Source organism: Pestalotiopsis fici, assembly GCF_000516985.1.
Source record: "Pestalotiopsis fici W106-1 unplaced genomic scaffold PFICI_Scf_8, whole genome shotgun sequence".
NCBI lineage: Eukaryota > Fungi > Ascomycota > Sordariomycetes > Amphisphaeriales > Sporocadaceae > Pestalotiopsis > Pestalotiopsis fici.
This window is the reverse complement of record NW_006917098.1, coordinates 817,418-837,065: the sequence shown is the minus strand read 5'-3', so window position 1 is coordinate 837,065 and position 19,648 is coordinate 817,418. Positions and strand designations below refer to the sequence as shown.

Here is a 19,648-nt window from a genome sequence, read left to right as displayed (position 1 = left end):
AGATCGCCATAGTAGCACCAAGAATGACATCATTTCTAAAAGAGCTCGCTACACACAAAGTACGTAGTGGAGACCTTCAGGGGGGCCAACGAATAAGCTCCAAAAGCTCGAGACCGACGTCGGTCCACCCCTCCTCTCGTCAGCCCGCCGCCGCGTCTCTGATCCGGCTCAAATCTGAACCGTGTGGCCGGATCTGGTAACATTCATGTCGGTCATCAGCAACATACTCGCTGATGAATCGTGCGTGCATAGATCGGGATAAGGGGATCATGGACCCTTATTCATGCAGTGGTCACGGGCTGGCTCTGCGTGCATTCGTGATATTCCCTGCACCCCTCTACAGCCATCAAGTAATCCAATTCAGATCTAGATGGAGAGAATGTTTCTCTTCTTTTATTTTCTCACGACAAGAATGCTTCTAGGGGTATTGAACCACGGCAACGTACACGGGGGGCCCAGTACCATCTGCCAGTGACCATAATTGAAAACAAATGACCGGGAGAAAAGCATGATAATGCAAGCACGTAAATGGAGAGAATCCCGATAACGCCACCCAATGCTTATGCGCCCACCCCGTCTGATGCTGGAGCTGGAGCCCGCTATTCGACATTGTATCATCTCGTTATATCCCTTGAACCTTCCTGTATGACGGTGGCTTCATTGTTCTCCTAATCAACTTGCCAGCATAAGGTGGTATCAGTGAGATGGCGCCAATTGCAAATACGCGCCATACAAAGCCCCTAGAACCATCAACATTAGCAATTGTCACGGCAAAAGACTCTTTGACTTGAAAGGAGAAACTCACCAAGTCAGGATGAAATCCAGGTCAAAGTAACGGCCCAGGAACGGAACTGATCCCGCATATACCAGGAACGTGCCCACAATGCTCACAATCATGACAGGATGCCATGTCGTGATCTCAATGGCAACCATAAGCAGTTCGTTCAGAACCAGGACTGTGTAGCTGACCGCGACCATCCTCGGTCCATCGACCTCGGTCAAGAGCTGAGACAGGCCCTGGATCATGCCACCCTGATATATGGACACAAATACCCATACAAAAAATGTGCGATAAGATAGAGATCGTCCAGATGTCAACTCCTTGTATAACTCTGGATACAGATTCGCCAGGTTCTCATCAACGTCCTTATCTAGGACTAGAGATAGTACGGGAGCTGCGGTATAGACGGTCGCGTAGCCAACCATGAGCCAGTCCTGGGGGAAACAATTGTGAGCGACCTGATTTAGATGCATCATGAAGAAAAAGGTGAGACTTACAATGTATAGACCCTCGGGCTCAAACTTGATTGCAATACTGTACATTGTTTGACAAACAGCGACAATAAGACCACGATGGATGACGAATTGGGCGAGCTTGGCACTCCGCTTGTAACTGTTTCGGCCGTGCCAAACAAGAAGCTTGGTCAAATGGCAGAATTGCTCAATGGAGAAATCGGCCGCCAGACTGGCCTGTCGTCCTTCTTTACCAACAATGCCCACTCCTACATCAGCGGCTTGAATCATGGAGACATCGTTGCCACCATCGCCAATGCAGCAGACACGTTTCTTGGTGTATTCGCGAATAAGCTTGGCGACTTCTGCCTTTTGTGTTGGGGAACAACGACAAGCGACCACAGTAGGGAGATGGACTGCAACTGAGATGAATTCGGTTCGGAAGTGGGTGAGGAACAATCCAAGACTTTCACCATCAATCAAGAGACACGAATCCGTCTTGCTCCTGAGAAAGTCGAGATGATCTTGGGCATTGTCTTTCCTCTTCAGCTTGGTGATGGTGTAGATGTATTGACCACGGGCAACGAGTTTAGAGCTGACGGCAACGCAGCGAGCTGTCTCGACCTTGTCGCCTGTCAACATCCAAATCTTGATTCCAGCATTACGGAGCAGTTCGAGAGAGGGCTTGACATCTCTTTGCAGCTTATCCTCCACGCCTGTTACACCTAGCAGCTCCAGGTCTCGCTCAAGATGCTCGGACACGGTTTTCTGCATGCCTGCCTCGCGCCCGTTGATGGCAAGAGAGGCTTCCTGGTAAGATCGGGAGAATTCGGCGTACTGCGCCGAGGAGAGCTTCTTGCGACCTACAACAAGCGTTCGGAGGCCTTCACGAGCCATGTTGGCCGTCTCCTCGTCGAGCCAATCGTTGGCGGCAACGATGGACGACATGACGGTATCGGCACCCTTTTGGTAGAACCAAATCTCTGCGTTTTCGGGTGATGGTGCGCTCTGGGTGTGCTCCCAGAACTGAACAATAATTCCCATACGCTTGCCTTCCGACGTGAACGGAAAGACATCCAATATCTTGACCTTGACAACTGCTTTTCCGGTTTCCGTGGACTCGAGGATCATCCCCTGTCGATCACGGTGAGCCAGGCGTAATCCAACCGACTCTGTCCACCGAACAATTGCAATCTCATCCGGGGAAGAAGCCTGATACGACGTGACGGTCTGTCCGTCTTCCTCCTCGGTTGTAGGAGTGACATTGTGGCACAGAGCAAGAGCCAGGACAACATCGCGAACCCTGGAGCCAATTTCTCGCCTTGTACGGGTAGCTGTGACTCCGGCTGTCGTGTTATAAGAAGATGAAGGTGTGACGAGCGCTGTTTCCGCCGGTGCCCCAGCGAACCCATGTTTCACATAGGCATATACTTCGTCCATCGCTTCATTGGCATATGACACTGTACCGACATGGATTTTCTTCATTTCCATCTCGTTTTGGGTCAAGGTTCCGGTCTTGTCGCTGAGCAGGTATTCGATTCTTCCCAGGTCCTCTGGAATTGTGCTCGTCCGTACTACTGCTCCAGCAATTCCCGGGTCACGTTGAATGAACCATGAGTAAACACTCTTTCCCATGTCCAAATTGACTCGAAGACTGATGGGCACAATGGTAGAGAAAAGGACCAAGAAGCGCATGATTTTGACATACCATACATTGCCGTCCGTGTTACCGAAACCTTCTAGAGCCACGAGAATGATTGAAAGCCCCAAGGTCAGGGCACAGAGGATTTTGGTCAGAGAGTTGATTTCATACTCGAGCAACCCCGTCTTGGATCGGGAAGGCGATGTCGACAAGGCTGATCGGGTTTGGGGACCAGTATAAACAATGACCGCAAGAGTGATTGCTTGAGACGCAATGACGGTGTTGGCCCAGGCAGTATTGTCAATGGATAACGGGGCCGAGTTGTTTGTATCTGGCTGGGCGTTGTCGCTGGGATAAGGATCCATAGCCTCTTGTCGAGACGGCATCAACTCGACCGTCCCAATGAACTCGTTGACCTTCTTATCTGGCTTGCCTCCGGTCACCCTGAGTCTCACTAATTCCTCCAGCGGTAGATTTTGTGTCAGAGCTGAAGTCAGCCGCAATTTCCAGTCCGTCTCTCCATCCAACTGATCAGTCCTGATAAAGGTCTCCCCGTTGGAGCTGCCTTCGTCAGGCTTTTGACGTTGTTCTGGTTCTTTGCCCTTGCCTGAGGTGGTACTACTCGAATCCGCGTCGACAAGCAGTGACTCTTCCTCGTGGACTATTTCCATCTGGTCTGTGGGAGCCGTCGAGGTTTCCGTTGCCAGACATTTAAGTATGACCACATCAGCCGGGACACGCTGGCCCTTGCTCAACTTCAACACATCGCCGACACGCAGGTCTCGAGATTTCTTGCTGATTTCCTCCACGTACGAGGAGGGCTGTCCCAGGCCGTGTCCCTCTGCTTGCTCTTCTTCCTCCCTGATGTCTGACAGTCTGTCCCGATGTACGGATCCTTTCTGGCCCTTTCGCATGGATGATGACTTCAGTACTCGCGGCGATCGAGACGTAGGATACGCCCGGCTTCCTGGTTCGTCAAAGCGAAGCACCGCATATTCCTCCGAGTTGGCTTCATTGTCTCGCCTCCGTCGCTCAACATCATCGTAGGCCTCCTTTCCCATGGTAATCATGAGCACAAAAGCAAGGGGTGCAATATATGTGCTCAAATAACCAATTCTCAGTGCTGGAATCGCCTGGGATAAAGCAACCAGTAGAAAGTACATGTTAAAGAAGAAAGAAAACTCGTTGTACAGGGTGACGGGGAGGAAGGTGAAGGCTGTATATTTAGCATTCGATACAATATTTGGTGGGTATCGGGTCGTTTGAGAGGAACCGACGGCCACCACACGCGAGGCAGAGGGATCGTCGTCCTCTTGGTCGGCCAGATCCTCAATCGCGTCTCGGTTCGCGCTGGTGCTTGACATGAAGCTCGGCAAGCGAAGGGATGCGCCCAGCTTTTGCATTCGATCGCCGGCAAAGGATCGCTTACGGCGTGACCCCGAGCCGGAGTTGTTCAAGAGCGGCGCATCATCGCCTCCGCTATGGCTGCCGTCCGAGTAGCGCTGTGGTCTGTCGTGATCATCGTCCAGCAAGCCCACGGCATCGTCATGGCCGTCCCTGTCGTGTCCGAGGTCGCCATATCCGCGGCGTGCCCCCCTACCACTCGTCCTCCGCAAGCCCCCCATGCGGAGATTTCTCAGCGCAATCCGTGGCGCTCGCTGCTCGGGGCTGGTGTTGCGGCCTAGAAGCGTGGCGCTAGTGCTGTGCGATGTGGTCGGGTCGAGCTCCTGAAGGTCTAGGTCGGCATCCGAGTCGGAATCATGGACGGGGGAGTCTGGCGGTTCCGTCGATCGGTATGGGCTTGTTGTTGAAGGCGGCATTCCCATTCCCGCTCGGGGGCATCCCCAAGAGCAGCCGCGTGGAGTCGATCGGTCTGCAGGTAGGCTTTTGAAGCGGTGTGTGGGTTCCCGGTTGGCGTGGGCGCGGGCGTGGGCGAGGGCCGAGGAAGGTTCGAGTGTCGCTTCTGCTGTTACGTAGCTTTCAAAAGTATTGAGAGATAAACGACGACTGCTGCTGCTGCTGCTACCTCCCTGCTGGTGATTGTCGGGCGGCGATCAAGAAGCTAATTCAATGGATGGATGCAGACTGCAGTCGGTCTGCTAGGTACTCGTATCTAAACTGTCGGTGTCGCCGTGAAAAGGTAAGGGTAAGTAAGTTGGTTGTGTATGTAGAAGAGACACGTCGCCGTCCTTCGCCTATAGCTTTGCTACCATGTACGTTTTACGTTGTACGTAGTTGCAATGTGGTCTCGTCTCCAAGACCGTTGATAAATTCCGTCATCTATGATAGGCAGTAATGGTTGGTCGGTTGGTTGCAATGCATGGGCAATGGACAAGGACACCTTGTGTGCCGAACGGAAACTCTCAACTGGGTTTGGGGGCGCTGCTGCAGAGCTGAGAGTCAGTCAGCCCAGTTGAAAGGGTGGGCGGATCAATCTGAATCCCAGGAGGTGTCGAGGGTATTTTTCGGGGTCCAGTCAAGTCCCTCCCCAGCGGTCTGCAGCGCCACGTAAGGATGTACCTTTCATCTACTTTGGCGCTGTAGAACTACTTTACCCGCTAAAGGTAGTACCTATTAGTGGACCCGTCTGGTCCCCTAGCACAGGGGGTCGTCAGTGCTTGGGTCTTCGATATGTGTTTCTTTCAAGCTGCCACTTGCGGCAGGTCAAAGAGGAAGGAAACTACATGATTCGTAGCTTTTGGTATAATTGATAGTCACTCGTGATTGGTGAGGATTGTAGAAGAAATACAGCAAATGCATGATTGACTCGATGCAAAAGACCCATCATATAGAACAGTACCCCAAGAAATACATACAATAGCGAAACCGAACATCCGGTCACCGTCAATCTTTCTAACCTTGGGTGGGTATTCGTCTTGCTTTTGATGGAATCGATGCCCACAATGCCACGTACTATGTACGTACTTGATCCATACCTATTGAAAGCAGACAATGTCCGATGGAGAGGATGGAGACGCTCCGCATTCCGAACGAACATGTACCTACAACACTAGAATAGAAGAAATACGGGAATCAAACGTCCTCGCACTGCCTTTTAATTGTTGCCTAATAATTGAGCATTATCAGATAGATGTCATCGCCCTCGATTGATTACATTCGTATTTAGCACACTACGATGCATCCATCCATATCAAAGGGTTGTGTCACACTTGGATATCCCTCCGGATCATCAGGCCTTGCTTTTGTTTGAACGGTCAATTACTTCTAAAATATACATTCTACTTCGTTCACGGCATTACTGCACTTGCTCTATATATGGTACAATACCCATATGTACCAAGCATCTCAGAGCGATGCGCCGAGAACCATTCCAGTCCTTCCACCAATTTTTATGTAAAGAGTACAATCATGTTGAGAATAATTCATGTCCTTTACCAACGCCATGCTTTCTGCTGAAATAAGGAAATAAAAACAAAATTTCCGCGCGACCTCTAGGCATGCAAAAGGCTAAAATGCAAGGAATCGCATGTCTTGGTACAAGAACAATGTAATGAAACACCGACACATTACAGATATGGCATCCAGAGGGCGTCACACTGCGCCAAGTTCATCGGATTCACCGCTTTGCTGATGAGATCAATAACCGTTTGGTTGGCAGGGAGGTTGCCAACAGGGCTGGCAGCCAGACTAACTGCCCGCTTGACGATCATGTCGCAATTGGTCTGGACCGTATCGCGCAGTTGATTCTCATTCAGGTGCATCGCACGATGACTAGACGTGAACCAGAAGATCATCTCGTCGCGGACGAAGAGAGTGAGAGCATGTTCCAGTTGGAACTCGGGCTCCGTGAGGCAGCGGGCAATGGCCATGATGGCGCAACTGAAAATGCCCTCAGTGGCTAGAGGTCCCATGAGCGTCTGGAGGTTGGGTGTCAAACGGAATGGGACCGGCTCGGGATTGTGGAAAAACGGCTTCGCGGGAGCCATGAAACTCATCAGCTCAGATCCCCAAATCTTGCCCGATCCACGCGCAATATTGAATTTGTGAGGATAACGGCCAGTCATGTACAAGATGTACGTCATGAAGGTAAGAGTCGATAGCTGGTATGAGAAACGGCGACGGAATAGCCAGAACTCTGAGAACTCTTGATACGTCGATTGGAAGTAATCCAAGGCCACGTCGTGCGGCACCCATTTCTCTTGAATAGCAGTGAAGACTTCCATACGGGCAGTGACCGTCTGGTCAAGTTGTTTCTGATTCATGTTAGCACGCTTATCGATTCCAATCAGAGTTCTTGAAAAACTTACGCCGCCTTTAGGCTCGATCAAGCTACGCAGCTTGTCCATTGTGAACAAAACAGGCTCATCTTTTTGCATGTTGTTGCGGCGGCAGTGGTCTTCATAGATGCCTTGAAGTGTGATGTTGGAGGTATCCTCTTGCACAATTCTTATGTGAGGTGCAAGAGGGACCATCAGGGGTAGAGTAAATTGCAAATCACGGCGTCTCGATTCCTTGCGCTTAGCCAATGTCTGGTTGAGGTGACGGAAGAGCTGGAGGATCCTTTCTTCTCGTCGACAATGCCGGGCTGCAGGATGCTGAATAGCAAAACAGTGGATGCTGCCGTCGTGACCACGGATCTTGATGCGTCGGTGAGAGACACCAATGGTCCGGACCAAGTCAACATTGGGCAGGAATCGCTCGATGCGAATGAAGTCTTGGTTCTTGTCCTTGTGCTGCAAGTATTGGCCAGGCACTTCGACATCGTCAAATTTCTGGTAGCGGAACTCGCTGAGGTCACGTGAGAACTTCTCGAGCGGCTCCTTCGGATTCCTGCGGTCGAGTTTCTCCTCGAATTTGTCACGCCATTTACGTAGCTTGTGAATGTACTCGAACATGGTAGGCTTGACCTGGACGAAATCTGCCTCAAATGACTTCTTGATATGCGCCGGGAGGATGGTCTCGGCGAAGCGAGTGATGTTGGTCTCGGTGCCTCCGGGCAACTTTACGTCTTTGGCGTATGAAGCGGGCATGCGTGAGACGTAGGCTAGTCCGTCATTGAGCAGAGCCACAATGAGTCTGTACGCATCCTCGTCGGGTGGGCATTTGAAGTACTTCTGGATCTGGTCGACCATCTTCTCCATGGACAAGGCGAGTAGGGGGAAAGCAGTCTTGAGCGTCGACATGATCTCATCGGTAAGCTCCCAAGGTGGCCTCTTTTGAGAAGTACCTGAATCTGACTTCTGTTCACCAGCGGGTGCGGGTGTGGCATTGGCATTGGCAGCTGGTGTAGCGGCAGCCTTGTCATCTCCACCCTCGGACTTCACCTGGCCGTTACCTTCACCATTTGCAGTTTGGGGCCGAGACGACGATTCCGTCTTGGTTTGCTGGTTGTCCTGTTTGGCCTGTGATGGCGAGCCGGCAGGCTTGGTCGTAGCGGCTGACTGAGCACGCTGGCGCTGTCTTTCCTTTGCTTCCTGGTTCTTCTTGATGGCCAGCATGTCTTCCCTGTTAGTACGGGCCTGGAAGAACAATGACTGGGGATATGATTTGGCAATCTTGAGAAGAATCGCATGTACTCTGGGGGCTTCCTTGTGGCCGAGGCCGGTCAAAAGCTGTGGGATGAACGTTATCCAGAACCACACTGGAGTTTCGCCCTTGTAGTCTTCAAAGCCAGACGCGATTGTGCCGTTGGCATCATCTAGACTGAGAAGCCAGAGGACTCTGGCAATCAGTTTCCGAGACTTGCCGTCTTTGTAGCTACCAATAGCTTGGAGGTAAGAGGTAAGAGCTTGTTTGGCCGAGTTCAGATCTGTAGGGTCGTCCTTGAACTTGCGATCATTGAAGTATCCCCACTCTGCCCATGCCTTGGCCTTGCCAATATCGTAGTACAAGGCTGTTCCGTAGGCTGCGTCGGCTTCATCCTTCTGCTTCAATTTCTCGAGGAACATGCCTTTGAGGGTGTAGAACTCGGCCTTTTGCTGGGCATTGAAGTAATTCAAATTCGTATTGTTGATTACGTCCAGCCCACTCGACAGCTCTTCTGGGTTCTCGTAGTGACATTTGGCTTGTTCTCGTAGCTTCAAGAAGGCTTCTTGAATCTCAATGTTTGGTAGGGTGTAAATTCTACTGAGCTGTGCAATGCAAACATCCGGCAGGTTGTGCTTCCGAGCTACATGAGCGAATCTGTTGATGATCCAAGCAGTTTCATGGTAGCCGCGATATGCAAATGAGGCGCCGTTGGCATTCTGGCCCTGTTGTGGCAGCAGCTGAAGATACGTGCTGTTGATCAGGCCAAAGATATGTTGCCGCCAAGTGACGAGATCTTGCCAGTCGATGATGTCGTCCCAAACATTGGGAAGTCTGTCTCGCCAAGCCCCAAGAAGCAGTTTTAGCTCACCTGACTTGACATCCAAATTGGCTTGCGTAGTGCCGGACAAGCTTGAGCATATAATGCTTGCATCATGAAGCTCCACAAGTTGCTGGAAATTATGCAGCATGGGGATGTGTGCAGCGGTGAGTCTTCCTGGGAGTTGGTGCCACTTTCTGATAGAAAGCTGCAAGGCCTCATCGCAGACCTTACTAAACTCCTGTTGCGTCTCGGGGGTTCTGTTGTTGTGCAGCTTGAGAAGAGCCATGAAGCCTTGGAAGAAAGCGCGGCGGGCGGTGGGTGCATCCATGACACCCTTGATGAGATGATCCAAACTCTCACGGTGGTCTTGGTTCTGCCACATCTCAATGTTGCGCCACGCACATTCGAGGAGGAGATCTTGCATGTTCTCGTGCTTAGAAAAGTCCTGCAAGATGTCCCACTGTTGCAACTTCTCCGCGCAGAGAACCCAGTGGTCTTCCCATAGAATGTACTCGCCCTGTGAAAACGGAATGACACCGGTGCGAGCTTTTATCTGCGCAGCTTCATACATTTTCTGGGCCTTGTCCCACATACCATTCTGCTCGTACGACAGAGCAGCATTAGTCTCGACAAATTGGCAACGGCGGCGCCAAGTCCCGTAGAACATGTCATCTTCCTTGAGGTTCGAGTACAGTTCGCACAACGCATCCAAGTTGCTCTCACGAATTGTGGATGAATCTCCATCGGGCTTGATGGCTGCCTTCTCTAGTTGAACAAGGGCAGTGTACCAGGCATCGTACGTCCTGGCCTCGAACTTGAGCACGTGTGGCGGTATTTTGCACTCTGGCCATGATTTCGCCGCTCCTGCAAGTAGAGATTGAACCACGTTTGGTCGCTTATCGATTTGACGAGAGTGGAAGTCCTTGGTTAAGAGAGCCACCAAGCCCTTCTCCAAATCTGTCTTCTCTTCCTTCATTGTTGCTGACCAGAACATGGGGAACAGCGTGATCCACAGTTCGTGAGCCAGTGCGGTATCATTGTGCTGAAGTTGAATGATGGGTTCAATGATATCACGGACCTTGACATCTCCCAGCTCAGCCACAAATCGGCGGTGATTGGACATGAATGTGTCGTACTTGTCGTCGGCCATGGCTGTAGGTTCTCTCGTGTCTTTGGAGTAGACACCAAAGACTGTAGAGGCAGGCAACGTCCGAAAGTCTGCTTGATGCAGCTGAATGTTGGCATTCACCTCGACCGCGCCAATCAGAAGCTGGGAGGCTTGAGCTAGCCAGAAGGAGTCGGCCAGAGTGTCCCAATTTTGTGACGTGATGACATAGGCGAGCCTGGCTGTCGCAGTCTTTGATAGACTCTTGTCAAAGATTGACATGAATCTATTTCGCATGTCTACATCTTGAGCCCTTGTACCAATCAAGAAGGCATGTTCCATGCGGACAGTCAGCTCCGTGCGAGTGATCTTTGGGTCCTCATAGATGCGGATAACGAGCTCCAAGAACTTTGTCAACATCGTGGAGTCACTCCGGTGCTCGAATGACAACATCTTGTGCAGAACGGCAGTCTTCTCCTTGAGAGTGGGCCAGGTGCCCTCGGAGCGGAAGACCCAATCTTCAACCATTTCGAGGATCTTGGTGCACAATGGTATATGCAGAGACTTTTCGACGAGTGTTGCAAGCACACTGAGGAATGGTCGGCGGTTGTCGCCAAGAACTTCCATTCGCATGGCTGTTACCTCGATCGCCTTGATCATCAGCGCAGTCTGAATTTCTAGGTCGTACATGGACATCTCTCCCTCGCGCGGCCCCTGGTCTGCGGGTCGGAGATGTACGTTCATCTGATGAGCTTGAACGTTGGTATAATGTTGGACATGTTCTCTGGCCAGTTTTGACTGCAGAGCCTTCATCAACGCAGGAATATGAGGATCGATGACCGTCGGCTTGCGCTGACCTAGTGACCACAGGATATTCACTCCAGAAACATAATTCGAGGCGTTGAGTGTTTCTGTGGCAATGCCTGACAAGAATGTGATGACTTCCGATGTCTGTCCTTCAGGCTCGCCGTCGGCATCTGCATCTTCCATGGGGACATCTTCAGGGACAGACTCGAGGACTCTTTGGACTATGGACTTCATGTCTCGCTCGTCGTCGTATTCCTTGTCGGCAAAATGCAAACAATCATGCAACTCAGGGTTCTCAGATTTCAGACACTTCTCCAGCACTTTCTGTATGGAGGGCATGTTCTTGACAATCCATTCGTCCTTCTTGGAGTTCAGAATGATTCGGACAACTTGCAACGTGTTGACAATATTCGTAATGAACTTTTCGTCGTAGTTGTCCTTGTCGCTGGGATCCGCGTTCAAGATCTTCTGTGTCCTTTCGCTGGCCAAGACCACCTCCGTGACGTTGGGAAACAAGTCAACGTCCAGATCTGCCCAGTACTGAGGCTGAAGAAGGTTATAGAGAAGAGACATGGCCTTCTTGCAAAGCTCGGTAGACAGGGGGGGTAGGGCCGGGCCGGCTGCTGTGGCAGCATCTCTAGGCTTCGCTGACGGTAGCGTATATCGCTCATTGAGCTGCGCGATGAACTCTACCAGATACTTGAGCATCTTAAGTCGGAATGCATCAGGGATTTGAAATTCCTTCGCTGGAGGAGGCACTGTCCTGGCAGTAGGCGGTGAGGAGGTTGGCTGATCGCTATCGAGTCGTCGCTTTCTTGAGGCGGGAGACTCGGACAGGGCTCTTATGGGACTGCCCTGTTTCCCCTCCACACGTCTTTGCTCCCATTCCCAGATGAGCCACATCATGTTCAGCACCAACTTCTTACTCTCATTGGAAGCATTCTGAGGAGCCGATATTTTCCTCAATGACTGTATGATGAGTAGTGTGAACTTATCGCGTGACTCGTAGAAAAGGGTTGGATGTCTGACAAGGAAGTGGAAGATGCTCGTCATCTGCTGTACATTTTGGCCTTCTTCAGCCAGTATGCGGCGCGGAGCAATCGCCCAGACAGCATTACGATCGTTAGGCAGTGTATTGCAGCGTTTGGGGAGAACTGGCGCCATGAGTTCCAACGCTTGAGTGACAAGAGCGCGCCCTTCATTCTGGTTGGTTCTCAGCAGAGAGTAGTATACTTGTGTCACTATCTTGGCAGGCGTATCGTAGTGCGCAATAAAATAGCCTATGACGACGTAGGCCGCATGCTTGTTGATGACATCGTCAAGACGAATGTAAGTCCAGCCAAACTTAATGATATCCTTGCGTGCGTCTTGGAGTATGGCGTGGTGGTACTTGACAAGCATTGCTGACAGCTGAAGCAGCTCCATGCGCGTGTGGTCGATGCCAGGTTGAGCGAGATCTTCTTGAGGATCGCTGAGATTGACTTTCCAAACCTTGGCGCTGATTGATTCAATAACACTTCGGTCCATTAGCCTTTGTGGCTTGAGCGTCTCAGTTTGATACCCGTTTCTCATGATGTCCATGGCAACAATTGGGTTGACGATGTTGCGAAGCAAGAAGCACTTGGTTTTCTGACTGGCCTGCTTACTGGCATAGACGTCGAGACAGCGCAGGATCACCGACTTCCAGTAGTCAATGGATTGGTTGCAGATGACATGCTTGTAGATGTACGAGAATAACGATGGTGTCGCGCGAAACTCTTCAGCCGTGACAGAGTCAATCAGACTAAACAATGAGTCCAGATTGTTAGGGTCCAATGACAAGGCCTTGGTAAACATGCCCATTAACTGGTCCGCAGCTTGGTCTGCGGGTAGTCTGAGACTGGGTGGCAATTGATTGGTGCGGAGCTGTCGTTCAAGTTCCACGGCAACCTTGTTCAACCAAATCATGGTATCCTTGCGTTCCAACCAGGTCAAATTGCTCGAGGCCTGGCTCAAAGAGTCTAGGATATTGACTGTGTACACCATGGCAATGTGCTTCGTGTCCTTGTTTGCGTTGATGACAGCGTTGCAGGAGTTGATAAGGCCCTCGACATTCGTTGCAGCATAATCACGAAGTGGCTGACTGTCCGGGTGGACGAGAACCTGTGCCAGAAAACGACCGTACTTGGGATCCTCAATCTTGCTGACGAGGCTGTTGAATACTTCTTGGGGATATCGATTGAGGTACTTGTACAAGGGCGGGCGGAAAGGACTATACTGCGTTCTACGAAGCTTGTCCTCGAGCTCGAGGACAGTGTCAATGAGACGCTCCTTGAACTGTTCGGCTGCAGGTGGCAGAAGGTGGAAAATGTTGAACACTGCTGCAATCACCTTCATTGCATTGTTCTGCTCGAAAAAGGTAAAGGATATCTGTTGAAGAAGATTCGAGTCGGCCAAGACTTTAATATGGTCCAGGAGGCGGGCACCTATCTCCACCTTGAAGTAAGTCGTCAGAAGACGTAGGAGACGGGCCAAATTCTCAAGTCCATGTGTGGTCAAGCGCTTGGGGTCCTGAAGATTAGCAAGGACCGGCCTAAGGCCCTGCTGAAGAAGATCTTTAGGTAATTTGTTGGTATGGGACAATACAGCCCTCAGAGACTCATTCGCCGCTTCTATCGTCGGTTTGGACTCTGAGTACAGACATTTGAAAAAGACTGACACAATTTTCGTCCTGGTAGGATTGTTTTGGCCCTTGGAGAACTCATCAAAGCTCATTGCCTTGCTCAAGATCTTTATGCAAGCCACGCGAAGGTTGACAATCGATTCATGAGTGCGGAACTCAGCTGGCTTTCCTGCGAGAGAATCGTCCTGAGCGTCTGCAAGCGCAAGAGACTCCATCAAGAGACGGTTGAGCGTATCGTCAAATGCAACAAAGTCACTCTTGAGGCCCATGTAATAGGCGACAGCGTCAATGTATCCAATCTGCGTGGAAAAAGGCAAGGCCCTCAAAGGTTTGGGGTAGATGGAACCCAAAAGGCGATCTTTGTACGGCAAAACAATCTCCCAAAGCTCAGAGTTGGTTGCCTTGGCAATGATTTCCAGAGATCGACGGGCTGTTTCACGAACATGCCTGTTCATATGGGCAAGTTCATCGTTGAAGAGAGCACAGATCTGCGCCATCCGGTGTTGCGGTTTCGGTTGTTGCTGACCCGGCTGTTGGAGTATTGGCTTGCAGTCATCCCTCGTGATATTCTTTGTCAATCGACGCAGTAACAACTCGAGTGTGTTTTGGGCAGAGCACCTGGTGTTTTCGGGAAGGTCTTGAGGCATGTCTTTGATAACATACATCAGGGCGCGAATGAGCTCCATCTGCCGTTGGTTCACCCAGGCGTCGCCTAGATCGAACTCGGTCAACATGTACTTGATACCAAGGCTGCCACCAGTCTTTGTGAACCATTCTTCTTCATAGCAACCGTGACAGAACACCTGGCAAAGATGCTGGAAGATTGGAAGTCGCGCCACATGTGTATCGGAACCAAGAATGGTGATTGCTGAGTCGTAAATCGCACGGATCGCACGGAATCCAGCGTCTCGAACTTCAGGGAGATCGGAAGCTAAAGACTCCAGGATTGCGTCACAGAGGGTACGCGTCTCGATGAACAGGGGGCCCTCGCCGTTGGTGACTTCGAACGGGCTAGTAGCACGCTTCCAATCGATGAGTCCACGACCGACCTCGATAATGGTGAAATGCCGGCAAATGTTCATCAAGAATAAATCCGCCTCGTCTTGGAATGAGGGGATGGATTCTGCAAAGATGATTGCCTTGAGAAGTCTCTTCATAGTCTTGTCTTCCTCATCCTTCTTGATGACTGACCTCTCACGCTCTGATATGTTGAAAGCAGTAAAGTCATGTTCGCATTTCCTCGCCACGAGATCCTGAGCTTGGAGCCGGACAAGTCTTGGGAGGTCTTCGGGCAAGTTATCGTACCCGATACGTAACTTGATTTGAGACTTGATCAGATGAAGTGCCTGCTTCTTGTAATATTCCTCCTGTTGCTTATTGGCCGCTGTCTTGGTAGGCTTCGGTACTTCCATCAGTTTGCGAATTGCGCAATCGATGCCCAAATCGGATCGGAATGCACGATCCTTCTTCGAGCCGATCAGGCGCATGTCGAAACTGGCAGGATCATCAGCATACCGCTGAAAAGATACCGGCATGGTGTCTGTCATGAACTTGCGGTTCCTGCCGCCCAGCTTTCCAAGAATGCGCATTGTTGTGTGGGCATGGAAGTGACTATAGGGATGAGGTTTCAAATGCTCAAAGAGGGCATTCATGAGTTCCTCGATGACAGGTGCCATAATAGGATCGAGATAGTCAGCCGTGAGATTATCTACACAAAGCTCCAGCGTTCTAAGACCCTGTCCAACAAGATCGGTCCCTGCTCTCAATGCAACGACCAGAGGTCTCATCAGGAAACTCAGATGAGGGAGGAGGTTGCTTAAGCGAGCAGGCACCGTTAAACACAATTCCACGTAGAGGTCGCGTTCCGTGGGCTTGCGGGCAGCCATCAGTAGAGTATTGAGCACGTCGAGTAGCATCTCTAGCAGGGGGAGGATTTGCTTATAGAGATGCTCGAATTTTCCACCTCCAATGCTCCTGAACAATGATCGGAGAAGTAGAAAGTAGTTCAGTGGCTCTTCAGCCTTGGTAGACAATTCGATGGACTTTGTCACAATGTCGACAACATGAGGTAACAATACCCGCTCGTTTTGCTCCGCAAAAAGCGTGACGGCCATAAAGGCCAGCTTGAATAGGCGGAGTAAGATACTGGACTTCTTGACGTCGGCCGAGCCAACGTCATCAATCCGTTCCATCAGAAATTTGAGAAGCATGCCGCAGAAGCTGGGGGAGGTGGCTTCACTCGCAAGGAAAAACTGGGGAATGTGCAGGAGTGCCGTGTGTTCGAAGATCATTTCGTAGAGACGTGGGATTTCTTGTTGGAAAACTTCGTGGAAAGTCGCCGGGTCGATACAATGGAAGACGGTAGCAAACGTCTCGAGCAAATCCTTCTCCTCTTTGCTACTTGAAACCATGTAGAAATTGGCCATGTATTCGACAGTTGATGCATAAGTGGACTCGGATGCAGGCTTCTCGATTTCGTAGTAGCGGAACACATATGCTCCTTCGCGGAATAGTTTGACAATGACCTTGACTTCCTCGGCAGAAAAGCCATAAGACACTTCCTGCCAATGGGGCGGGGCATTGTTGGGGTCGATCGCAATGGCAGCATTGCATGCCTTGAGCTGGTAGAAAGTATTCTTCAGGCCGTTCATCAAGTTCTTGAAGAGGAACTTGTTGTCCACGACCGGGTCGGCACCCCTGTCGCGCGGGTTCGAGGTCTTGATCGGCATGGCAGTAAAGATATCCGTCTCATCCCAATCTGGTTGGGGTTCCTTGTCGGCAAGATACGTGTCGGAGACCTGATCGGCAGCCTGCTGAGCGTAAAGCTTCGAAAGTTTGACGGCGTTGGGATATTGCCTGTTCATGGCTGCAAACTTGTCCCCAATGGCGTTAAGAATGGTTAACAGATAATGCCGAGCATCGACCTTGTTCTGCATCCTAGCAATACATTCCGCCATATTAAGTAGGAGCTTAGCGCTCATTGTTTGGAAGCTAGTACCAGGAAAATTGTCCTGCAAGTTTCTGGTGTACACTTCGACGGTCTTTCGGATCTGCTCAGGTGAGAGAGCTTCTCGAACATGATGAATGAGGTCTGCCAACATGCTGTACGCCAAGGGCCTCATGGTGTCATAAACAGTCAAGCCATCGCCAATAAGCGTCTTCTCCTCCAACAACGCATCGATCTTGGGAAGGAAGATTTTTCTGAAATTGAAGTTGATAATGTGGCGAATGGCAACCAGAAGCTCTTTGCGAGCGGCCGACTTTTCTCTAGGACAGTCCTGAAGCAGGCGAACCACGATATCTGGTAGCGTCGGAAGAAAATCCGTGAGTTGGCTCGAGTATTGCCTAAGTAGATAAGCCAGAAAACTCATTGTCTTGACCTGCGCCGTGATGAACTCTCCAAAGGCCGCTCGGTTCTTGATGTTGCGGCTCACTCCAGCAAATGTCTGTCCCTTGGCCTTGGCTTCAGCATGTGCTTGTTCCTGGGCTTGCGCCTGCAGCAACAGAACAGATTTGATCAGAGGGACAAACGACTTGACGTTTTGGGGGATAATGCTTCGATATGTTTGGAAAACAGAAACCACAATTATGGGGCATTCCGAGAGGACTTTGAAAGATTGGATGCCCTTGAGCAGTGGCCGATTCTGCTGCTGCAAGTCCTGTCCTAGATCGGTCACCGATGCGACTGGCGAGCCTGGTCGTGGCGACTCGAATTTTGTCTGCGTGCTTCCCGGGGTTGAAGGTGCTCCAGTGGCGTTGGGCGCACCAGCATTGCTATCAAGTTGCTCCCGGACATTTTTTTCGGTCTGCTCAAAAAGCTCCTGGATGAGGGTAAGGAAGGGCTGCACTTTTCCTTGCAGTACCTTATGTTGGTGTCGCATTATGTCGGAGATGATCTTGACGCATAACGTCGCATTTTCCTCATTGTCATTCTTGACCAGGCCCATGAGAAGGTCAACAACCTCCTCGGCATACGACTCGAAGGGCTCGGGCGAGCTCTGGTGGGTTGGTAAGCGATGCAAGATCTCGAGTACGCAGTTTCGCAGTTTCTAAATAGACCCTCGTTAGCATACACCTTCTTTCGATACGAAACATCCACATACCTGCTCCACCGACGTGGTCTGAAAGACGCAAGGCCCCCGTAGGATATTCACAAACGAGGGCATGGTCTTCTTGAGAAAGGTTGGATAAGCCGGGCCATTGGTGTAGTGATCGAGGGTGTCGCGTAAGCTAGATGCTGCATCGAGTTTCTGCTTCGACTCTGCGGTAGATTGGGTTAGCACTCAGGAACGTTATGAATCAAATGTGTGCGACGCATTTGCTGGGGGGCGTAAAAGCATTGGCGTGCTGGGGGATGGCCTACCTGTGTCCGCTATGCTCAACCGCTTGACGATATCCTCAAACGCATTCGCCGCCATGGTTGCGGCTACTGCGCATTCGCAGTGGATCGATGTATCAGATCATGCGGCGTCAGAGATTATTGGTATTCGGGGACTGCAGTCAGCGCAGCGTCGTGATGATTGGAATTGGTTGTTGTGGTTGCTCGAGTGCACCGGTGATGGTGGGGTTGCAGTAGAATGGTGACCGAAGACGAAGACGCTCGATGCTAAGTGGTTGCAACAACACAACTCACTGCCCTGAAGAATTTGGAGTGGCAGGTGAAACTAATGAATAAATAAAGCCGCCGCATACGAATTGACTTTCGCCGAATTGAAATAGTAAAAGGCGAAAGTCGGGGGTATCATGAAATGGGCGAAGACTTATACGTCTGGAGGACAGGCGACAGACAGACAAGGCTATCAAATGTACTAGAACGAGCCTACAATTGAAAAAGCGAGGAGCTCAGAGAATTGGAGACGCGTCTGGGCTGGGGGCAGCGAGCGCCAAAACCTCAAGGCGCTAGGCACGGATCTAGGATTTTCCTTCCTGACTGGCCAACGCTAGGCACGTATTGGGTACAAACGTATTGTACTCATCGCAGAGGTTAGCGAATTTGCTCCAACAAATAATCTGTTATTATATATTCAATTAATGATTCGCGAGTTTCTCTGTGCGTTATTTAGGGGTACACTCAAGTCGCAATCCAAATTCCATGATAGGATGATTGAATGATCACGCATTTATCAGGGCAGAAGGACTTGGCGATCTACTACCCCGGATTCGACCCTTCGAAAGCCGCTCCACTTTATCAATCTTATCAATTAGATCAAGGCTAAGATAAGGCAGCTCCATGCTTAGATAAGGCGGAACATCGAAGCATCTAGACGAGCTTGATTCCATTAAAAACACTTGTGCCTTTTAGGAATCATCGACGAAAAAGGGATATAGAAATTTGCATATTTGCAACTTCTCCTTTAATAAGAAATAATAAGCAAGCTAAAACCAAGATAATATCTCGATAGCTTAAAAAAAACATATGATGAAGCAGAAAGCCTTATTATTACGATGACTTTAAAAACATAGTGACCTAATGAGCTTTAATGTTGCGCCATGCAGCCTGATAAGTGCTTTACGGCAGGCTTCCTAACTTGGGCGGCCTAAATTATCATATGTGACTTTAAAGGAAGTCATGATCATACTACCTCAAAGTAAAGCAGTCTTCAACATACAAAAAAGAAAAATATTGCCACAGGTCATTTACGAAACAAATTAACTTGCGTTTTCCATTCTTCACAAACCGATAGATAATCTAGCTATAGACACCTAGCACCTCAGGACTGACCTGACTGCATGAATCAGGTGCACGCCAGGGACAAAGCACCCAAGCCAGCCGCCGCCACTCGACCTCAAAAATCAGGATATCTTCACCAAGTAGAGGTTGCCTAACCGTCAAACAACTCCTGGGCCTCAGGAACAATCGATTTTAGGCGCCAAAGTACCTTCCTCTCC

General features: G+C 50.4%; 2 protein-coding genes across 2 annotated transcripts; both read right to left on the bottom strand.

The window, feature by feature from the left end:
- Window positions 1–622: 622 nt before the first annotated feature.
- PFICI_10951 (uncharacterized protein) lies at window positions 623–4,701 on the bottom strand (the record flags this gene model as incomplete). The annotated part of the gene is made up of 3 exons (XM_007839532.1): window positions 623–740; window positions 806–1,215; window positions 1,279–4,701. 3 exons carry the CDS (start codon window positions 4,699–4,701, stop codon window positions 623–625), a joined length of 3,951 nt encoding a protein of 1,316 aa, XP_007837723.1.
- Window positions 4,702–6,402: 1,701 nt separating this feature from the next.
- On the bottom strand, window positions 6,403–18,177 carry PFICI_10950 (uncharacterized protein; the record flags this gene model as incomplete). The annotated part of the gene is made up of 4 exons (XM_007839531.1): window positions 6,403–7,089; window positions 7,144–17,808; window positions 17,863–18,020; window positions 18,123–18,177. The coding sequence occupies 4 exons, from the start codon at window positions 18,175–18,177 to the stop codon at window positions 6,403–6,405; spliced, it is 11,565 nt and encodes a 3,854-aa protein (XP_007837722.1).
- Window positions 18,178–19,648: the final 1,471 nt, after the last annotated feature.